This window comes from Palaemon carinicauda, chromosome 45 (assembly GCF_036898095.1).
Source record: "Palaemon carinicauda isolate YSFRI2023 chromosome 45, ASM3689809v2, whole genome shotgun sequence".
In the NCBI taxonomy this organism is placed as follows: Eukaryota; Metazoa; Arthropoda; class Malacostraca; order Decapoda; family Palaemonidae; genus Palaemon; species Palaemon carinicauda.
Genome location: NC_090769.1, coordinates 25,108,328 through 25,132,778, shown reverse-complemented (window position 1 = coordinate 25,132,778; position 24,451 = coordinate 25,108,328). Strand labels below are relative to the sequence as shown.

Sequence of the window (24,451 nt, the reverse complement as noted above, 5' to 3'; positions counted from 1 at the left end):
AGGATTCTACTTTAGTGTGATTCCTACCATCCGGATTCTACTTTAGTGTGATTCCTACCATCAGGATTCTACTATAGTGTGATTCCTACCATCAGGATTCTACTATAGTGTGATTCCTACCATCAGGATTCTACTTTAGTGTGATCCTTACCATCAGGATTCTACTATAGTGTGATCCTTACCATCAGGATTCTACTATAGTGTGATTCCTACCATCAGGATTCTACTATAGTGTGATTCCTACCATCAGGATTCTACTTTAGTGTGATTCCTACCATCAGGATTCTACTATAGTGTGATTCCTACCATCAGGATTCTACTATAGTGTGATCCTTACCATCAGGATTCTACTATAGTGTGATCCTTACCATCAGGATTCTACTATAGTGTGATTACTACCATCAGGATTCTTCTATAGTGTGATTCCTACCATCAGGATTCTACTTTAGTGTGATTCCTACCATCAGGATTCTACTATAGTATGATTCCTACCCTATTTTTCGGGTATGAGGTGGTTCCTACCAAAGGAGAATAGATAATACATACTTCTTGACACTAGATCTATTCTATTGTATATTACATGCTGAAAAATCCATCAAACGCACATTAGGTTAGGTTAAGTAAAATGGTCTTTTTGTTTACACTGCTTGTTTAGTTGGTTTGGTAACGCTTAATTGAGGTGTTACTCTTGCAATAACACCTTGGAAGGGGAATATTACATTATTTGGTTGCTTGCTTGGTAGGAATCACCCTATAGTAGATTTGTATTTCCATATTGAGGTAGGAAGAGAAAATGAGGGCAGGAATCACGCTATAGTAGATTCGAATCGCCATATTGAGGTAAGAACAGAAAATGAGGGTAGGAATCACGCTATAGTAGCACCAAGGAAAGTTACCTTACAACCAGGCAGTCACAGAGGCAGCTAACACTAATTTATTTTCCGTCTTCAGTTGTCTAAACTTCCTCAAAATCAAATCAAGTTCTTTGTGTCTGTCGTTGACAAGACCTACCACCCTTTTGCTTTGCAACACTTGATATGGCTAGCCACTCTACTCAGCGTTGTCGAAATGCTAACGACTAGCATGCCCGGTGGACACAAGGCTTCCATGTTAATGACTGTTATTGTCTCGCACTCCTTCCACATGCCATCGCTTGTTAACTGACCTGTGATGCAGAGAGAATAGGGTTTAAACTCGAGCATGTGCCATGTGGCCTTTACCTTAAATGTAGCTGATTTTTACCTTAGATTACCTTAAACATTTTTCCAATTTCCTTAAATTTTAAGCTAGTAAAACCAAAATTACCTTAGAATTACCTTGAAACCATGAAAATTACCTCAAACTAATGTAATTACTTTAAAAGTTTAAACCCTAAAGAGAGTATGTGCCATGTGGCATTTACCTTAAATGTAGCTGCTTTTTACCTTAAATTACCTTAAAAAATATTCCAATTTTCTTAAATTTTAAGCTAGTAAAACCAAAATTACCTTAGAATTACCTTCAAACCATGAAAATTACCCCAAACTAATGTAATTACTTTAAACGTTTAAGCCCTAAAGAGAGTAACCCCAAAAGAGGATTATTTCTATTAATTAGTGATCATTAAAACTATTTTTTACTCTCAATACAAGCTTCATGTCAAGATAAAAAGGACCTTTGCATTACACAGATATATTTGTATTTTGATGTAGTATCAGAATTATTTAATCCATAGAATTATTTTGAATTATTTTAAATTGCAATTGCTGATCTAATATTTCCACATTATATCAGTACAAAAGAGCTAAACTTGAATTGCAATGAACTGTCCAAAGTAATCAATTATTTCGATTTCAATTGAAAAATAAAACACTGAAAGCGAGGCATATCGCTGAAACCTAACTATAAGCAGACAAGTCCGCTGAAAGCAAGAGATTTTAATAATTGTTATTATTGTTATTATTAGCTAAGCTACAACCCTAGTTTGAAAAAGCAGGTTGCTACAAGCCCAAGGACCCCAACAGGGGAAAAATAGCCCAGTGAGGAAAGGAAACAATGCAGTCAATCTATTACTTTAGATATATCACACGAAACCGCACGAAATTACAATATTATTATGGATTCCTGCGTTTTGTTATTTAACGAATTATTATTATTATTATTATTATTATTATTATTGTTGTTGTTGTTGTTAACTAAGCTACAACTCTAGTTGGAAAAGCAAGATGCTATAAACCCAAGGGCTCCAACAGGGAAAAATAGCCCAGTAAGGAAAGGAAATAGATTAACGATATAAGAAGTAATGAACAATTAAAAAAAAGTATTTTAAAAACATTAACAAGATTAAAACAGATATTTCATATATAAACTATAAAAGGACTTATATCAGCCTATTCAACATATAAACAATTGCTGCAAGTCTGAAATTTTGAAGTTCTACCGAATCAACTACCAGATGAGGAAGATCATCCCACAACTTGGTCACAGCTGGAATAAAACTTCTAGAGTACCAAACATATTGAGCAGTCGATCTATTATTATCTATACATCAAACAGAAGCTGCAAGAAGAAAGCACGACGTTATCACGTTTTCAAACGTTTTGTTAATCAGTTAAAGACAATAAACCTGGTCATACTCACAATGAATCTGCGTAAAGTCGCAATCCACGTTCACAATGCCATAGTCGTCTAAGCAATCCTCAGACGTGTGTATGATCATCTTGGAATCAGGTACGAGACTGATTACCTTGAGATGTAGGGTCAGGGTAGATTGACCTTGGACCACGTTGATCCCCACCAGGGCTCTTCCGGTCTCGGTTGCAGGGCAGTCGGTAATTACTGATGGTGGAAATAACAAAATGCACAGTTCATCAAGAGGGAAAAATGGTTTGACATTCAATAAAGTATTGCCTTATTATTATTATTATTATTAGTAGTAGTAGTAGTAGTAGTAGTAGTAGTAGTAGCTAAGCTACAACCCAAGTGGGAAAAGCAGGGAGTTATAAGCCCAAGGACTCCAACAGGGAAAAAGAGCCCAGTGAGGATTGATTGATTGATTGATTTAAGGTTTTCAGGCATCCTGGCCCAGTGAGGAAAGGAAATGAGGAAATAAATAAACTACAAAAGAAGTAATGCACAATTAAGATAAAATGTTTTTTAGAACAGTAACAACATTAAAATGAGATATATTAACTTTTGCATTGTTTATTGTTTGAGTCCTTTTTACGATAAATAGTCTGCAAACTCTCTCTCTCTCTCTCTCTCTCTCTCTCTCTCTCTCTCTCTCTCTCTCTCTCTCTCTCTCTCTCTCTTATAAACTTACCAGTTATTGGTTTGCTGGTTGTAGATAGCAATGTAGTTGCAGTAGTGTTTGATGTCGATAGCGGTGGAGCAGTGGTCTTTTTATCTTTTGATTTTGCCGTAGTTGTGGTAATAGTAGTGGACTCTTGAGCAGTTGACTTTGAAGTGGCAGCAGATGTTGATTGTGAAGTGGTTCCTGGTGTCGTCGTCGTCGTCGTTGTTGTTGTTGTTGGTGTTGTTGTAGATGTTGAAGTTATGATATTATTTGTGGTACTAGGGGTACTTGTTGCAGAGCTTGTAGCCATGGAGGTTGTAGTTGAAATGGGCAATGCCGCTGTTGTTGTTACCGAAGGGCTAGATGTAGATACAGCTGATGAAGTAGTGGCAGTAGACGTCACAGATGTGGTTGAGACTGGGGGCGTTGTTGTAGTAGATGGGTCTTCGATTGTATCTGTTGTAGTAATTGAAGTTGTAGATACAGGCGCAGTGCTTGATGAATCTGCAGCGAGAGTTGTTGTGGATTCCGTTGGAGTGGCACTAGATAATGCTGACGTTGTTAGACTAGTAAATATAGTAGAATCAGTAGATGTCAGTGAGCTAGAGCTCGTAGATTCTTGGCTGCTTCCAAGCGCACTTGTAGTAATCACCAAAGTTGCTACAGTTTCGTCAGCTGAAACTACTACAGTTGATGGTATGGCAGTTGTGGATGCTTCTGTTGCAAAAGCAAGAGGTCCTGCATAGAAATTGAAGGTCACGTCAGAGACGCAGGAGTCCCAAGAATCTGTGAGTTGACATGACCTTTGACGTCCTGCATCACGAACTTCGAGGTTAAATCCGCTACAGTTACTTCCTGCAGGAAAGAGATAAATTATCACATTAATTCCAGGTTGCGTTGGTGAGAATCTTTGGAGTTGCGCAAAAGACGAATTAAATAGGATGATAAATTGTCTTCGATTTATATCTAGGGTTTAATTATTAGCGATTGTAATGCACACCTGATATTCATCTAGTATTAAGGCAAAACTTTGGAGCATTGGGATACACCACGGAACATAAATATAGTATTGAATCATGTAGGAAAGTTTATTATATCTTTAAATTAAAACAACAGTCTGTACAATTTCCGTAAAATACGTGGTTCAAAGTAAAATTAAAATATACATTTCTTAAACCAGCTTATAAATTTTCTTTAAGTCTATAAAGTCTTGATTTCAATGTTTTTAAACTCACGTGGGGGTAATATAACACTGGTTTTTAAGAAGCAAACAAAACATTTTCTTAGAGGCATCTACAGATAGTCAACTTGAAACAAGTCTAAAAAAGAAAAGAATTATTTTTCTATTGCAGGATTAATACACTGTAGTGAAATTATGAAATCATAACAAATATAGGCTACTCCGATGATAAACAACTCTACTCCCTTACGCAACCAGTCATAACATAGCAATAGTAATAATAGCAGATTTTATTTCAAGTATCTGGATAGCAAGACAATTGGGAATAAGTGCTGAACAGCAAATTATTAAGTGTATAAAGAATAAAGTGTTATATACATTTAATGTAAATATTATTGTATATAAGAATCATTTTAAAAATATTTCCACAAATCAGTATGCTTCTAACTTAAAACATATTTAGAAAAATAATAAAATAAAAATTTAATTTTATAATATTATAATGGATGTTGTAATGTATATACAAAATTGTAAAATATAATTTGTTAAGGAATATTTCTTTATAAAAGAAAAAAAATGTATGTTAAGAAAATGTAATTGTATTTTCATAATAAAAGATAAAAATAGTCATAACACAGCCCTTGCAATTTCTTTAAGTCAAGTAACTTTTTTCTACAAGTTCAATTGAGAATTTATGTAATTAATATCAGAACTGAACCACCTTTTCACACCACTAATCCTAAAGATTTTGTATAAATAATCTGTCAAATAACTTTCCTCTCCAACAAAAGAGCCCGTGTTTTACTTAAGCTAGGACAATATAAGAAAAAACATATTCTACTTCTACTTTCTAATATAATTTAATCTAATATCAATCCCTCGTTAATAATGACGACATACTTCTACGTTCGCTGCATATAGCAGCACAAGTTGTCAAAAAATGCATGAGAGTGATTTTGTATACTAACTTTTGGCGTCAACGCAAATACCCCTGTTTTACATAGGGCAGGGCAATTTAAAAACAAACAAATTCTACTTCTACTTTCTAAAATAATCTAATATCAATCCCTCGTTACCTTCGCTGCATATAGCAGCACACGTTGTCAAAGAATGCACGACAGATTGTCCAATCACGCGACCACATCGGCTGCTTTCGTTGTACCTTTGGTAGAAAGACGACGCCAGCGCCATTGCGGGAAATAACTCAAACGTCGTTGTCAGCATCACGAGAAGAATGGAGATGGAAGAACAGCAATGAAATTGATCTCTCTTCGCCATCTGAAAAGTAAATAGGAACTATTGATGTGAAAAATAAGATAATTTGTGTTTTTCTTAACTATGCTAACCTGGGTTCTTTGGTATAGGAGTTGAAATACAGAGAAAGTTCCCATGTTATTATTATTATTATTATTATTATTATTATTATTATTATTATTATTATTATTATTATTATTATTATTTGCTAAGCTACAACACTGGTTGGAAAAGCAGGATGCTATAAGCCCAAAGGCTCCAAAAGGGAAAATAGCTCAGTTAGGAAAGGAAATAAGGAAATATATTACGAGAAGTTTAAGAATAACAACACTAAAATAAATCTATAATATATAAATTATAGAAACTTCAAAATAACAAGAGGAAGAGAAATAAGATAGAATAGTGTGCTCGAGTGTACCCTCAAGGAAGAGAACTCTACCCCAAGACAGTGGAAGACCATGGTACAGAGGTTATGGCATTACCCAAGACTAGAGAACAATGGTTTGCTTTTGGAGTGTCCTTCTCCCAGCGGAGCTGTTTACCATAGCTAAAGAGTCTCTTCTGTCCTTACCAAGAGGAAAGTATCCAATAAACAATTTGCTGTAGTTAACTCCTTGAGCGGAGACGAATTGTTTGGTCATCTCAGTGTTGTAAGGCGTGTGAGGACAGAGGAGACTATGGAAAGAATAGGCTAGACTATTCGGTGTATGTTTAGGCAAGGGGAAAATGAGCCGTAACTAGAGATTGGGATCCATAGTAAAGGAAAAAAAAATTCTGGTTATGGTATGGTTCGCTATCATATAAACTATTACATATCAAGAAGAAGAAGGTAATACACAGTCAAGCATGTAGGCTAACTGTAGGCTACGTACATTCATAAATTTCCCACGCAAGTGATGAAATTGATTGGCTATGTTAAAAAATATTTAAAATAGATTATTTTAAAATTAGATTCACATAGTGGAATGAATCAGATGTCTTGTTCCAGAAGAGTTTTGATTTCTTAAAAACCACATAAATCCTTTGTTTTTCAAACGGTATTTCTTATAAAAGGAGAAAATTAAAGAGTAAGAATATCAGAATCAAATATTCTTTTTTTTATAAATTATTTTAAGACAATTTCATTACGCATTCACACTAATGAAACCTCTTACCTAGAGTATCTAGCTGACGTTCGCGCCAATGAAACCTCTTACCTAGAGTATCTAGCTGACGTTCGCGCCAATGAAACCTCTTACCTAGAGTATCTAGCTGACGTTCGCGCCAATGAAACCTCTTACCTAGAGTATCTAGCTGACGTTCGCGCCAATGAAACCTCTTACCTAGAGTATCTAGCTGACGTTCGCGCCAATGAAACCTCTTACCTAGAGTATCTAGCTGACGTTCGCGCCAATGAAACATCTTACCTAGAGTATCTAGATGACATTCACACTAATGAAACCCCTTATTTAGAGTATCTAGATTAATAATTCTCTCATCGTCTTCGGGTAGACTGGAAACACATTATTCATAATATCTAGATTAAAACTTCTCTCATCGTCTTCTGATAGATTGAAAACTCACCCAAAGTCACCCCCAAAAAGAGAAATTACCAGATTAAAAAAAAAGGAAAAATAGAAACGCTTGCTATAGTACATTACACTGTTGAAGTGGAGAAGTTCGTTTAGGTTCTTCCTTCCTGAAGACAGAGGACGCTCTGGCAGGCAACTTGAAACTGTTAATTAAGTCTTAGGCTTCTATTCCTGGCCACGCAAGTTCCTATGTAACCAAACTGTCAAATTTTTTATTTATTGAGAAACAACACTATAATTGCAGCAATTCAGGCCCGTGGCATTATAGATCAAAATTAATTGTATTGACTCTTTACTTAGCTCTCCGTGGTAAAATTAGCTTCGCTCTGTCAGGATTGATAGATTACGTAACGTTAATTATTATGAATTGTTGGAACTTTATTTTGGAGTTATTTTAGGGACTAGCTGCCTCTCTGGAGGCAATATTTTTTTACATATACGAAAGAGCTTCAGGTACAGAAGATTAGACATTTATCATTATATTTCATTTAGCTTTATCTTTATGCGTAGGTCTAACCCATACTTCTTTCTTTTACCACACGAGGGATTATTATTATTATTATTATTATTATTATTATTATTATTATTATTATTATTATTATTATTATTATTATTATTATTATTACTGGCTAAGCTACAATCCTAGTTGGAAAAGTAAGATGCTATTAATCCAAGGGCTCCAACAGGGAAAAATAGCCCAGCGAGTAAAGGAAATAAGGACATAAATAAACGATATAAGAAGTAATGAACAATTAAAATAAAATATTTTAAAAACAGTACAACATTAAAACAGATATTTCATATATAAACTATAAGGAGACTTATGTCAGCCCGTTCAACATAAAAACATTTGCTGCAAGTTTGTCATATGAATACATACATTAGGCCTACTGGAAGTCAGGAAAATCAGAACATTTACGTATTATCATTTGCCCACAAGCCGTAAATTGCCGTACTTAATCTTATAATAATATTAATGATTTTGTTTATACAATGGAAAACGTGTTTAAAACCAACACTTGGAAAGCAAGAGAAGAGCAAGTGTCTGTATATATATATATATATATATATATATATATATATATATATATATATATATATATATATATATATATATATATATATATATATATATATACACTTACACACATATACATATATGTGTATGTATATATATATATATATATATATATATATATATATATATATATATATATATGTATGTATGTATATATATATAATATATATATATATATATATATATATATATATATATATATATGTATGTATATATATTTATATAAATATATACAAGTATACATACATATATATACATATATATATATATATATATATATATATATCTATATATATGTATACATATATATGTGTGTATATATACATATATATGTATGTATATAATATATATATATATATATATATATATATATATATATATATACATACACACATAAACACACACACACACACACACACACACATATATATATATATATATATATATATATATATATATATTTATATATATATATATTTATATATATATATATATATACATAATACACACACACATATACTGTATATATATATATACATATATATATATATATATATATATATATATATATATATATATATATATATATATATATATATATGAAGGAATTCACTATCAAAACCAGGTGTCAAATTAGGCCCATTTTGCACCCAGCATATTATAAAAATAACATTAGTTAAAGTTTTAGAATTACAGTTTCCTGGAAAAAAATAATCGCAAGAAAGGACTAAAACAGTTTTAGATGCAATTTGATATATGTGCTTCCGTAACTAATTGCTAAGATAAACTAGTGGACAGAAACAAAAAATGGTGATTAATACAGCAAAATTTCTTCAAAATTGAAGTAACCTTAACGAATAAAAATGAAACATTACCTGTAATATAGATTGGGGCGGATCCGAGTTACGACTAAATGACTCGCGATTTGCGATGGAATTGGTCGTAATTCAAAAAAGGCTTAAAAGCATGATAATTTGTGTTCCATTTGCGAAGTCTGTTGTTCATTTCTAATTTGTATATCAATATGAAAACGTATGAATGTGGTGTAAACGAATTTGGAATAATTCTTGATTCATCCGAGTGGGTTAACATGAAAAACTGAACTATAGTCCATTTCTTTTAGCGATGCATATTTGCACCGACTCGCAGCGGTGCCCTTTTAGCTCGGAAAAGTTTCCGGATCGCTGATTGGTTGGACAAGATAATTCTAACCAATCAGCGATCAGGAAACTTTTCCGAACTAAAAGGGCACCGCTGCGAGTCGGTGCAAATATGCATCGCTAAAAGAAATGGACTATATATAGTGGTAAATTATAATAAAAGAAAATAGTACCAACAAAATTATATTACTATTACTAGGTAAACTACAACACTAGTTGGAAAAGCAGAATGCTATAATCCCAAGGGCTTCAAAAAGGGTAAAAATAGCCCGGTGAGGAAATGAAATAAGGTAACAGGTAGAATAATGTCTGAGTGTACCCTCAAGCAAGAGAACTCTAACCCAAGACAGCGGAAGACTATGGTACAGAGGCACTACCCAAGACTAGAGAATAATGGCTTGCTTTTGGAGTGTCCCCCTAGAAGAGCTGCTTGCCAAAGGTTGTAAGTCTATTCTGCATTCCAATGTATTTATGTGCACGCAGACGTACATTTATAACATCAGAATGCAGTTATTAAACTGATAAAGACGATAAAATGTAAATGGTTATTGCAAATTTAAAAGGCAAGGCAATATTAAATGAATGAATGACCAGAAAAAGTCAGTTGCCAAGCGCAAAGAGTGAGTCCATATAATGGCTCTTCTAGAGTGGACCCAAGCGATTTTTCACCCGGAGATATTTGCCAAACAATTTCAGTGTTATGGGTAAATACGGCGAACATGGCAGCGAGGTTTATTGTGTCAACGCTTTGGCCGCCTGCGTGATACAGGCGAGGTAATTTTCAGGACACTTAATCGCTGCTAAACAAACCAAATTAGCAGGCTGGCCAGGGCATCAGTCACCCGTTGAGATACTACCACTAGAGAGTTATGGGGTCTTTTGACTGGCCAGACAGTATTACATTGGATCCTTCTCTCTGGTTATGGTTCATTTTCCCTTTGCCTACATATTCACTCACCGAATAGTCTGGCCTATTCGTTACATATTCTCCTCTGTCCTCATACACCTGACAACACTGAGATTACCAAACAATTCTTCTTACTGCATTGTAATTGTTCAGTGGCCATTTTCCTCTTTGTAAGGGTAGAAGAGACTCTTTAGCTGTGGTAAGCAGCTCTTCTAGGAGACGGACACTCCAAAATCAAACCATTGTTCTCTAATTTTGGGTAGTGCCTTAGCCTCTGTACCATGGTCTTCCACTGTCTTGGGTTATAGTTCCCTTGCTTGAGGGTACACTCGGGCACACTGTTCTATCTTATATCTTATTTCTCTTCCACTTGTTTTGTTAAAGTTTTTATAGTTTATAAAGTGATATTTATTCTAATATTGTTATTCTTCTTAAAATATTTTATTTTTCCTTGTTTCCTTTCCTCACTGAGCTATTTTCCCTGTTGGAGCCCCTGGGCTTATAGCATCCTGCTTTTCTAACTAGGGTTGTAGCTTAGCAAGTAATAATAATAACAACTATCGTGTTGTCAGAGGGCCGAGGGAGCAATATTTTTAATCATCTATGAAAATGCCCATTTTGTTAATAATTTTTACATTGTAATCATTATTTAATAAAGAGGAAACTAGAGGAAAATATGGAATGGGGAAGGGCTAATCAGAAGTTAATCCTAAAAAAACGGCTCTTGAAAGTATGAAGGCTAGAATCCAACGGAAAAAAAAAACTGTCTAGGGACGAGTAGTCTAATGCTTCTAGAATCCTACGGAAAAAAAAGAAGAAAAAAAAAACTGTCAAGGGACGAGTAGTCTAATGCTTCTAGAATCCAACGGAAAAAAAAAAAAACTGTCTAGGGACGAGTAGTCTAATGCTTCTAGAATCCTACGGAAAAAAAAGAAGAAAAAAAAACTGTCAAGGGACGAGTAGTCTAATGCTTCTAGAATCCTACGGAAAAAAAAAGAAGAAAAAAAAACTGTCTAGGGACGAGTAGTCTAATGCTTCTAGAATCCTACGGAAAAAAAAACTGTCTTAGGATGAGTAGTCTAATGCTTCCATTAAACCCATGCATGCCGGAAACTAATGTAAAAATTTAGATAAACTCCAAAGGAAGTAATTCACGAGCATTTTACGTAGGCTACACCCATTTCAAGAGCGCAGCCAAATAAATATTTTATTCCCAAAACCCGGAATTAGAGAAAAAAATCATTACTGTTCGCGGAATATGCAAAGAATGTTGCGTCGTCAAACAGTTTACTCGAAGTGAGTAAACATCGTTACATGTGATGAAAAGTGACTCGATTTATTCTTATTCCTTTTATTTTCCTAGCTGACTAATCAGTCACTGCATGTACGAATGGAATACCTATAAATCTAACGTGTCAGTAAAGATTTATAATATTTTTTAATGCGTTTCACGCATGAAAGGTAGGTTTTGGAGAGACACGTTGCCATTGTCTTTTCAATATTCCACCGTTCCTTATCCTGTGAGGTGTTTGAAAGTCATTGCTGAGCCTTTTAAGTTGGGTGGACTACGACGTAATTGTTTATGGTAAGTGTATTATTATTATTATTATTATTATTATTATTATTATTATTATTATTATCCAAGCTACAACCCTAGTTAGAAAAGCAAGATGCTATAAGCCCAGGGGCTCCAACAGGGAAAAATAGCCCAGTGAGGAAAGGAAATAAGAAAATAAATATATGAAGAGAACAAATTAACAATAAATCATTCTAAAATAAGGAACAACGTCAAAACAGACATGTCATATATAAACTATTAACAACATCAAAAACAAATATGTCATAAATAAACTATAAAAAGACTCATGTCCGCCTGGTCAACAAAAAAGCATTTGCTCCAACTTTGAACTTTTGAAGTTCTACTGATTCAACTACCCGATTAGGAAGATCATTCCACAACTTGGTAACAGCTGGAATAAAACTTCTAGAATACTGCGTAGTATTGAGCCTCATGATGGAGAAGGCCTGGCTGTTAGAATTAACTGTATTTGGCTTACATTTTCATCTTCAATGTTCTTTATAAAATTACCTAATTCAAGAAACGTCTTTCATTATAAAAATTAGCATTCAAAACATCGAAAGAAAATTCTATATGGTTCCCGTTTCCTGGTTCCTAATTGCTCACTCCGCTAAATAAATTTTCGGGCACTCTATCACATTATGGATAGGCGTAAAGCTTCTAAGCTTATTCCTATTATTGCAACTAAGCTTATTTTACCTGTACCATAGATAAATTAATGATGAAATTTTCAATCTTTACTTTTAACTCAATATGAGTGCTAGATTCAACTGTTAGATTCGTAGAAATATGAATTACGTGGTCTTCAACTATTCTTTTGAAATTGGACATAAGGATTAAGATAAGGATATATAAATTATATTAAGCATTAAATCATAGAAACCCACAACGAACACACGAAGATTATCAATTTTTTTCTTTTCGTTTTTTTTTTTTTTTTTTTTTTTTTTTTTTTTTTTTTTTTTTTTTTTTTTTTTTTTTTTTAAGTGTAGATTAGGAGGTCGTGAAATATACCATCATCGGGCCACATAAAAATAAACCATAACCAAAATAACCTTACTTCCTGTTTTATATGGCAAATAATATTCGGTGAAGAGATGTAAATCCGCAAACATCGAATCGAAGACTTTAAAAATCAACACCGCTGCTGTCCGTTCCACCGCTACAGCCAGCGAAAGTGCAGATCCTTCGTGAGAGAAAAGACACGTCGTTTACGGCAAGAAGGATTTCAGGACTTATTGAGAAATTATCTAAGTATTTATCCGGAAGTTTTATGATACCTGTGGTTATTTGTATAACTGAGGATTTTGTGCCGTTAAAATTTTGTTATTGCTATCGGTGTTCGTTACAACCGCCAACTCAGGTCTTACCTTTGAATTTTCAAAATTATAATTTGAAAAGGAGTTAGTATTAAAGTATTGAATTCTATGATTGGACGTGTTTAAAGGTTTAAAGGCCACTCATGAATGGGAGAGGCAAGGGATAGTGACATTGCCCTTTCAAGAAGGACAATGGCTTACAGACTGACCATGTATCATATGATCAGCGCCCAAGACCCCTCTCCACCCAAGCTAGGAGCAAGGAAGGCCAGGCAATGGCTGCTGATGACTCAGCAGATACATCTATAGACTCAACCAAACCTCACATCCCCACCCCCATCCTTAGCTCACAAGGATGGTAAGGTTGCAGCGACCAAAGAGACTAACGAGTTTACGTGAGACTCGAACCCCCGTCTGGCGTTCACTAGTCAGGGACGTTACTACATCGACCACCACAACCATATATAGCTGCGTCTAGAAAACCAGTTCTTTCTAGACTTCTCAAAGTTGTAGAAAATGACTAAATTTAATGTAATCCAATGAAGTCTACGTGGTTACGCAGTGGTTGAAATGCCATATGTTCGTACTACGGGTGTGCATATAAACATGCACAAATACTTGTCTGATATTTTAGATGGGTTAGAATTATATTTATTATAGATTAAGTGCCCGTAAAATTAAAAGAAAATAAAAAAATACATGAAATCATCTTATTCACAAATCTTCCAGGAGTATTGCACCAGGAAATAATGACTCATTTGGCCGGATAGCGTGCCCAGCACATCATACACTGCTTGTCAGAACAGAGGAGCAATGATATAGAGTTTATTTTCTACCGAAGCGAGCCACGGTGGAGAAAAGGCCGTTTGAGGGATATCATATGAATTATAGGTAATTATGATACTTTAATACAGAGCCTCGAAGATGGCGTACACAGCACATCCATGTACAGCTTGCTAGAACACAGGAGCAATGAGATCATGTTTATTTGCAAGCGGAGCGAGCCGCGGTGTAGTAAAAGATTATTTGGCAGGCTGATGCGGTTACGTCCCTGACTGCTGAACACCAGACTAGGGTTCGAGTCCAGCTCAAACTCGTAAGTTTCTTTGGTCGCTGTAACCTCACCATCCTTGTGAGCTACAAATGGGGCGTTTGGGGAACCTATAAGTCTATCTGCTAAGCCATCAGCAGCCATTGCCTGGCCCTCCTTGGTCCTAGCTTGGGTGGAGAGGGGGCTTGGGTGCTGATCATATATATATATATATATATATATATATATATATATATATATATATATATATATATATATATATGATCAGTCTCTAGGGCATTGTCCTGCTCGATAGGGTAATGTTACTGTCCCTTGCCCCTGCCATTCATGAGCGGCCTTTGAAGCCTTTAATAGCCACACCATGCGTGGCTATTGGCCCACTTTCAGAGACAATATGCACAATTATCAGTTAAGAATTTCCTGGTGCAATAATCTTAAGAGTTTGTGAATATACAACGGGGGAAGTTCTAAATACTGATGATAGTGAGCATATCCAAATGTAATTTAACAATAATCACCTGATTCTTGGTTCCTAACTGCACCCTCTGCTAACACGTTTCAGGTCACTATTTCAACTACTAGATAGATGCAGTGTGTTTTAGTTTATACTTACTTTTGCAATTTTTTTCTGTAGCAGCAAGCAATAATCTTAATGAATGTATTTGGTTTTATTTGTATCAATTTCTACTTTGAAATAAGTTGTGTTATTACCCCGTCCATAGTTTTGGCAACCTATTGTGGTATTTTCAAAATCTTCTTTCAATTTTGTGGCCAGTCTTAAGTATACCGCCAACTTTCTCAAATGATTTTACAACATATTCACTTTTATATCCTGCCATCTTCGTATTATTATTATCATTATTATTAGCCAAGCTACAATCCTAGTTGGAAAAGCAAGATGCTATAAGCCCAAGGGCTCCAACAGGGAAAAATAGCACAGTGAGGAAAGGAAATAAGGAAATAAATAAATGATGAGAATAAATTAACAATATTTCATTCTAAAAGCAGTAACAGCGTCAAAACAGATATGTCCTATATAAACAATAAAAAGACTCATGTCAGCCTGGTCAACATAAAAACATTTGCTCCTACTTTGAACTTTTGAAGTTCTACTGATTCACCTACTCGATTAGGAAGATCATTCCACAACTTGGTAACAGCTGGAATAAAACTTCTAGAATACTGTGTAGTATTGAGCCTCATGATGGAGAAGGCCTGGCTATTAGAATTAACTGCCTGCCATTCCTAGCAGAAGGATTAGCACGCGAAACCTAGACCAAAATCTTGACCTAGACTAATACAGAAACACTATGTCACCCGGCTATCCTGAGGTCCTCTATTCATACTTTTATCCTGCCATGTTTTGAGTACTGTTCCTCTGTTTTGGGTTTGCCAGCCGATTCCAAATTTAGAATATTGCACAAAAATTAGAGTTATATGAGATTTCTTATCCAAAATCGGCACCGACATTTGTTTACCTCAATTATCCATTTCTTTTTTTTATTAAATACTTAAATCCGCGTCCATCCTCTTCTTCTAGATTTTTGTAAATATCATCTAAGATGCAATACTAGATTTTTATGTTATTTCAGCCTCGCCTTCTCTTTAATGAGGTTCAGTGCCACATTCCTATAAAAGAATTTGTCCCTGCTGAAAATTTATAGAAGGATTTTTCCAAATCAAGTTGATGAATTATTTGAACTACCGAAGTCCTATCTGGGTGCCATTTCGGTGTTTTTTTTTTTTTTTTTTTTTTTTTTTGGGGGGGGGGACCACGTTCAAATGAGAGTAATTTGATGGTTTATTACCCCCTGAGTTATTTTTCTTGGTTATTCCTCTTTTGTTGTTAATTTTGCTTTTGTATATTTTTTTCCGTTCTCACCTATTTTTCCGATTCAGTTAATTAATCTCGAAGCCTTCTGCTTTTCCAAATCAGGTTTGTGACTACAAAATAATCATGATTAATTCTCAACAATTTCCGCCTCTATAACGTTTGCAATGCTTCCAGAAGGCTAAAATCACTTTGCTATAAACCACCACTTGCACATTTCACAGCTTCTACAATGTTTAGAACGCTTGGCGAACTTTCAGAAGCCTTAAATTACTAGGAGTTCTCTCCTCAGTTAGACTGTACAACGTTTACAATGTTTCCTGAAGGCTAAGATCACTTTACTACACCATCATTCCAAAGCTTCCACAATGTTTAAAACGTAGGTAGTATGTTGGCCAGGGCAACAGCCACCCGTTGAGATACTACCGCTAGAGAGTTATGTGGTCCTTTGACTGGCCAGACAGTACTGCATTGGATTCTTCTCTTTTGTTACGGTTCACTTCCCCTTTGCCTACACATACCTGTACACCGAATAGTCTGGCCTATTCTTTACAGATTCTCCTCTGTCCTCATTCACCTGACAACACTGAGATTACCAAACAATTCTTCTAAACCCAAGGTGTTAACTACTGCACTGTAATTGTCCAGTGGCTACTTTCCTCTTGGTAAGGGTAGAAGAGACTCTTTAGCTATGGTAAGCAGCTCTTCTAGAAGAAGGACACTCCAAAATCAAACCATTGTTCTCTAATCTTGGGTAGTGCCATAGCCTCTGTACCATGGTCTTCCACTGTCTTGGGTTAGAGTTCTCTTGCTTGAGGGTACACTCGGGCACAATATTCTATCTCGTTTCTCTTCCTCTTTTTTTTGTTAAAATTTTCAGTTTATATAGGAAATATTCATCTAAATGTCATTGTTCTTAAAGTATATTATTTTTCCTTGTTTCCTTTCCTCACTGGGCTATTTTCTCCTGGGGCCCCTGGGCTTATAGCATCTTGCTTTTCCAACTAGGGTTGTAGCTTAGCAAGTAATAATGATAATAATAATAACGCTTCCAGAACTTCTAGAAGCCTTAAATAACTGGCAGTTCTCTTCTTAGTTAGATTGTACAACGTTTACAATGTTTCCAGAAAGATAAAATCACTTTGCTACACCACTCCTTGCACATTGCACAGCTTCTACAATGTTTAGAACGCTTGCAGAACTTCCAGAACCCTTAAATTACTGGCAGTTCTCTCCTTAGTTAGATTGTAAAACGTTTACAATGTTTCCAGAAAGATAAAATCACTTAACTACACCAATTGCACATTGCACAGCGTCTACAATGATTAGAACGCTTGGCGAACTTCCAGAAGCCTTGGATTACTGAGATTTTTCTCCTTAGATTGTACAACATTTACAATGCTTCCATAAGGCTAAAATCATTTAACTACACCACCAATTGCATATTGCACAGCTTCTACAATGTTTAGATCGCTTGGCGAACTTCAAGAAGCCTTAAATTACTGAGATTTTTCTCCTTAGTTAGATTGTACAACGTTTGCAATGCTTCCAGAAAGCCAAAATCCCTTAACTACACCACCACTTGCACATTGCACAGCTTCTACAATGTTTAGAATGCTTCCAGAACTTCCAGAAGGATTATATTACTGGTAGTTCTCTCCTTAGATTGTACAACTTTTACAATGCTTCCAGAAGGCTAAAATCACTTAACTACACCACCACTTGCACATTGCACAGCTTCTACGATATTTAGAACGCTTGGCGAACTTCCAGAAGCCTTAAATTACTGCGATTTTTCTCCTTAGATTGTACAACGTTTACAATGCTTCCAGAAGGCTCAAATCACTACTTGCACATTGCACAGCTTCTACAATGCTTAGAACGCTTCTAGAACTTCCAGAAGGCTTAAATTACTGGCAGTTCTCTTCTTAGATTGTACAGTTTCCAATGCTTCGGGAAGGCTAAAATCAATGTCTTTTTTTTCAGCTTATCCTCAAAAGGGCGATGTGGATTCATGGGTTCTCATCGGATGCCTCCTCTCCAAAAGATGTTGAGGCTTTCACGACAATGATCATGATAATTTTGATGATTTTTGGCTGCTCGGCCAATGCCGTGGGCGGACCGCCCGCCCTTTTCCAAGTCCAAAACGCAAGCAACCGATGTGGTAAAGTCATTGGTGAAACATATGCCTCGTCTTTGACTGTTTGCGCCTCAGTCTGTCATCAAGGTACATATAGTGTATGTCTTTGAGAGAGAGAGAGAGAGAGAGAGAGAGAGAGAGAGAGAGAGAGAGAGAGAGAGAGAGAGAGAGAGAGAGAGAGAGAGAGAGAGAGAGAGCTAACCACATGTAAATCAACACCATTTGCTTGCGCCTCAGTCTACCATCAAGGTACAGATAGTGTATGTCAGAGAGAGAGAGAGAGAGAGAGAGAGACCTGACTCGCAGCGGTGCCCTTTTAGCTCGGAAAAGTTTCCTGCTATCTGACTGGTTAGAATTATCTTGTCCAACCAATCAGCAATCAGGAAACTTTTCCGAGCTAAAAGGGCACCCCTGCGAGTCCATGCAAATCTGCCTCACTAAAAAAATGACTATACGTAAAAACATATTATCAAGAACTATTTATTCGATAAAAATCTATCATCAAGAACTAATATTAGATACTGAAACCCATCTTCAAGGATCATATCTCAAGGTAATTTTCGCTCGTTCAATTCTTCAGCTGAAGATTGCATAGGCTTCAACCTGGAGAATTCGGTCGCCAAAAACCGGAGGTTTTGCCAGATCACGAATTCTTCTGACCCCTGTGAGACTGATCCTGACTTCATCTACTTCATCGAGTATGAAGAAGACTCAGTGTCGCCTTTTGGTAAGGATCTCTTAAAATTTTATTCACGTGAATATAAAGCTCTTGTTCTTTTATTTATTAGGTACTGTACCTATCTCATTTTCACATCATCATCATCATCTCCTACGCCTATTGACGCAACGGGTTAGATTTCGAATGTCGTCTCTATCTTGAGCTCCCAATTCAATAATTCTCCATTCATCATCTCCTACTTCACGCTTCATAGTCCTCATTCATGTAGGCCTGGGTCTTCCAATTATTCTAGTGCCTTGTAGAGCCCAGTTAAACGTCTAGTGGACTAATCGTATACTAATATTCGTATAATGTATCTGATTTATCTGGGTTGTAGCAGAAAGTGTAATCATTAATATCTTTAGATAATAAAAAAAAATAATAATTACAGAATAAAGAAGGATTTTAAGATATCAAGATACATCAGAACCAACTCAAGATGATAAGAAAAGTTTTACTATCACACTTTTTATTCATGAAGATCAACAATTTTTTTTTTTATTAAAAAGTTAAATTACATATTCTTTACAATCACAATATTTACAGTATAATCACATTTAATTGCATTTTTCTATAAACAAATCCATCTAATTTAACAATTTACAACATCACACATCTTGATTTTAATTTTTAGTCACTCAAAAACAATAATTTATATACTTTTTGGTGAACAAATATCAATAACATAATTTGTTCATTTTATTCCAGTCGAACATCCATGCGGCACTGTTCCCAGCGGCTTCGCAATGGTTGGCCTCGAGCTAAATCCCTCAGATTACGCTGAGCTGTCGAAGATACTCCTCAGGAGCGTGGAATTCACTCATGACTCCAGCATAAGCATTAGTCTCAACGAAAATTGTCCAGACAATTCGGTATTGGTGGAGGGTAGCTGTACTGTGACCAAAACTCTTGAATGTAAGCTTTTTCTTTGTGTGGGAGTTGTATTTTGATTTTGTTGTCTTTAGAATAATTTCAGTAAGTAGCGTGATGGTGGAGGGTAGCTGTGCTGTGACCAGTACTCTTGAATGTAAGCTTTTTTCTTTGTGTGGGAGTTGTATTTTGAGAGCTTTTGTTCTCTTTAGAATAATTTCAATAAGTAGCGTGATGGTGGAGGGTAGCTGTGCTGTGACCAGTACTCTTGAGTGTAAGCTTTTTTTTTTTGTGTGAGAGTTGTATTTTGAGAGCTTTTGTTGTCTTTAGAATAATTTCAATAAGTAGCGTGATGGTGGAGGGTAGCTGTGCTGTGACCAGTACTCTTGAATGTAAGCTTTTTTCTTTGTGTGGGAGTTGTATTTTGAGAGCTTTTGTTGTCTTTAGAATAATTTCAATAAGTAGCGTGATGGTGGAGGGTAGCTGTGCTGTGACCAGTACTCTTGAGTGTAAGCTTTTTTTTTGTGTGAGAGTTGTATTTTGAGAGCTTTTGTTGTCTTTAGAATAATTTCAATAAGTAGCGTGATGGTGGAGGGTAGCTGTGCTGTGACCAGTACTCTTGAGTGTAAGCTTTTTCTTTGTGTGCGAGTTGTATTTTGAGAGCTTTTGTTCTCTTTAGAATAATTTAAATAAGTAGCGTGATGGTGGAGGGTAGCTGTGCTGTGACCAGTACTCTTGAGTGTAAGCTTTTTCTTTGTGTGCGAGTTGTATTTTGAGAGCTTTTGTTGTCTTTAGAATAATTTCAATAAGTAGCGTGATGGTGGAGGGTAGCTGTGCTGTGACCAGTACTCTTGAATGTAAGCCTTTTCTTTGTGTGGGAGTTGTATTTTGAGAGCTTTTGTTCTCTTTAGAATAATTTCAATAAGTAGCGTGATGGTGGAGGGTAGCTGTGCTGTGACCAGTACTCTTGAATGTAAGCTTTTTCTTTGTGTGCGAGTTGTATTTTGAGAGCTTTTGTTGTCTTTAGAATAATTTCAATAAGTAGCGTGATGGTGGAGGGTAGCTGTGCTGTGACCAGTACTCTTGAATGTAAGCTTTTTTCTTTGTGTGGGAGTTGTATTTTGAGAGCTTTTGTTGTCTTTAGAATAATTTCAATAAGTAGCGTGATGGTGGAGGGTAGCTGTGCTGTGACCAGTACTCTTGAATGTAAGCCTTTTCTTTGTGTGGGAGTTGTATTTTGAGAGCTTTTGTTCTCTTTAGAATAATTTCAATAAGTAGCGTGATGGTGGAGGGTAGCTGTGCTGTGACCAGTACTCTTGAGTGTAAGCTTTTTCTTTGTGTGCGAGTTGTATTTTGAGAGCTTTTGTTGTCTTTAGAATAATTTCAATAAGTAGTGTGATGGTGGAGGGTAGCTGTGCTGTGACCAGTACTCTTGAATGTAAGCCTTTTCTTTGTGTGGGAGTTGTATTTTGAGAGCTTTTGCTGTCTTTAGAATAATTTCAATAAGTAGCGTGATGGTGGAGGGTAGCTGTGCTGTGACCAGTACTCTTGAGTGTAAGCTTTTTCTTTGTGTGCGAGTTGTATTTTGAGAGCTTTTGTTGTCTTTAGAATAATTTCAATAAGTAGCGTGATGGTGGAGGGTAGCTGTGCTGTGACCAGTACTCTTGAGTGTAAGCTTTTTCTTTGTGTGCGAGTTGTATTTTGAGAGCTTTTGTTGTCTTTAGAATAATTTCAATAAGTAGCGTGATGGTGGAGGGTAGCTGTGCTGTGACCAGTACTCTTGAGTGTAAGCTTTTTCTTTGTGTGCGAGTTGTATTTTGAGAGCTTTTGTTGTCTTTAGAATAATTTCAATAAGTAGCGTGATGGTGGAGGGTAGCTGTGCTGTGACCAGTACTCTTGAATGTAAGCTTTTTTCTTTGTGTGCGAGTTGTATTTTGAGAGCTTTTGTTGTCTTTAGAATAATTTCAATAAGTAGCGTGATGGTGGAGGGTAGCTGTGCTGTGACCAGTACTCTTGAATGTAAGCCTTTTCTTTGTGTGGGAGTTGTATTTTGAGAGCTTTTGTTGTCTTTAGAATAATTTCAATAAGTAGCGTGATGGTGGAGGGTAGCTGTGCTGTGACCAGTACTCTTGAGTGTAAGCTTTTTCTTTGTGTGCGAGTTGTATTTTGAGAGCTTTTGTTGTCTTTAGAATAATTTCAATAAGTAGCGTGATGGTGGAGGGTAGCTGTGCTGTGACCAGTACTCTTGAATGTAAGCTTTTTTCTTTGTGTGGGAGTTGTATTTTGAGAGCTTTTGTTGTCTTTAGAATAATTTCAATAAGTAGCGTGATGGTGGAGGGTAGCTGTGCTGTGACCAGTACTCTTGAATGTAAGCTTTTTTCTTTGTGTGCGAGTTGTATTTTGAGAGCTTTTGTTGTCTTTAGAATAATTTCAATAAGTAGCGTGATGGTGGAGGGTAGCTGTGCTGTGACCAGTACTCTTGAATGTAAGCCTTTTCTTTGTGTGGGAGTTGTATTTTGAGAGCTTTTGTTCTCTTTAGAATAATTTCAATAAGTAGCGTGATGGTGGAGGGTAGCTGTGCTGTGACCAGTACTCTTGAATGTAAGCCTTTTCTTTGTGTGGGAGTTGTATTTTGAGAGCTTTTGTTGTCTTTAGAATAATTTCAATAAGTAGCGTGATGGTGGAGGGTAGCTGTGCTGTGACCAGTACTCTTGAATGTAAGCCTTTTCTTTGTGTGGGAGTTGTATTTTGAGAGCTTTTGTTCTCTTTAGAATAATTTCAATAAGTAGCGTGATGGTGGAGGGTAGCTGTGCTGTGACCAGTACTCTTGAATGTAAGCTTTTTTCTTTGTGTGCGAGTTGTATTTTGAGAGCTTTTGTTGTCTTTAGAATAATTTCAATAAGTAGCGTGATGGTGGAGGGTAGCTGTGCTGTGACCAGTACTCTTGAATGTAAGCCTTTTCTTTGTGTGGGAGTTGTATTTTGAGAGCTTTTGTTCTCTTTAGAATAATTTAAATAAGTAGCGTGATGGTGGAGGGTAGCTGTGCTGTGACCAGTACTCTTAAGTGTAAGCTTTTTCTTTGTGTGCGAGTTGTATTTTGAGAGCTTTTGTTGTCTTTAGAATAATTTCAATAAGTAGCGTGATGGTGGAGGGTAGCTGTGGTGTGACTAGTACTCTTGAGTGTAAGCTTTTTCTTTGTGTGCGAGTTGTATTTTGAGAGCTTTTGTTGTCTTTAGAATAATTTCAATAAGTAGCGTGATGGTGGAGGGTAGCTGTGCTGTGACCAGTACTCTTGAATGTAAGCTTTTTTCTTTGTGTGCGAGTTGTATTTTGAGAGCTTTTGTTGTCTTTAGAATAATTTCAATAAGTAGTGTGATGGTGGAGGGTAGCTGTGCTGTGACCAGTACTCTTGAATGTAAGCTTTTTTCTTTGTGTGCGAGTTGTATTTTGAGAGCTTTTGTTGTCTTTAGAATAATTTCAATAAGTAGCGTGATGGTGGAGGGTAGCTGTGCTGTGACCAGTACTCTTGAATGTAAGCTTTTTTCTTTGTGTGGGAGTTGTATTTTGAGAGCTTTTGTTGTCTTTAGAATAATTTCAATAAGTAGCGTGATGGTGGAGGGTAGCTGTGCTGTGACCAGTACTCTTGAATGTAAGCCTTTTCTTTGTGTGGGAGTTGTATTTTGAGAGCTTTTGCTGTCTTTAGAATAATTTCAATAAGTAGCGTGATGGTGGAGGGTAGCTGTGCTGTGACCAGTACTCTTGAGTGTAAGCTTTTTCTTTGTGTGCGAGTTGTATTTTGAGAGCTTTTGTTGTCTTTAGAATAATTTCAATAAGTAGCGTGATGGTGGAGGGTAGCTGTGCTGTGACCAGTACTCTTGAGTGTAAGCTTTTTCTTTGTGTGCGAGTTGTATTTTGAGAGCTTTTGTTGTCTTTAGAATAATTTCAATAAGTAGCGTGATGGTGGAGGGTAGCTGTGCTGTGACCAGTACTCTTGAGTGTAAGCTTTTTCTTTGTGTGCGAGTTGTATTTTGAGAGCTTTTGTTCTCTTTAGAATAATTTAAATAAGTAGCGTGATGGTGGAGGGTAGCTGTGCTGTGACCAGTACTCTTGAATGTAAGCTTTTTTCTTTGTGTGCGAGTTGTATTTTGAGAGCTTTTGTTGTCTTTAGAATAATTTCAATAAGTAGCGTGATGGTGGAGGGTAGCTGTGCTGTGACCAGTACTCTTGAATGTAAGCTTTTTCTTTGTGTGCGAGTTGTATTTTGAGAGCTTTTGTTGTCTTTAGAATAATTTCAATAAGTAGCGTGATGGTGGAGGGTAGCTGTGGTGTGACCAGTACTCTTGAATGTAAGCCTTTTCTTTGTGTGCGAGTTGTATTTTGAGAGCTTTTGTTGTCTTTAGAATAATTTCAATAAGTAGCGTGATGGTGGAGGGTAGCTGTGCTGTGACCAGTACTCTTGAATGTAAGCTTTTTTCTTTGTGTGGGAGTTGTATTTTGAGAGCTTTTGTTGTCTTTAGAA

General features: G+C 36.0%; 1 protein-coding gene across 1 annotated transcript in view; it reads right to left on the bottom strand.

The window, feature by feature from the left end:
* Window positions 1–274: 274 nt before the first annotated feature.
* Window positions 275–24,451, bottom strand: part of LOC137634742 (uncharacterized) — a 141,740-nt gene continuing 117,563 nt past the window's right edge. Inside the window, exons 2-5 of the mRNA XM_068367235.1 lie at window positions 5,531–5,732; window positions 3,302–4,129; window positions 2,620–2,817; window positions 275–1,165 (exon numbers count right to left, since the gene is read on the bottom strand). Of these exons, the coding sequence (XP_068223336.1) occupies window positions 1,008–1,165; window positions 2,620–2,817; window positions 3,302–4,129; window positions 5,531–5,732 (1,386 nt within the window). The 3' untranslated portion in view covers window positions 275–1,007. The remainder of the gene's footprint in view (window positions 1,166–2,619; window positions 2,818–3,301; window positions 4,130–5,530; window positions 5,733–24,451) is intronic.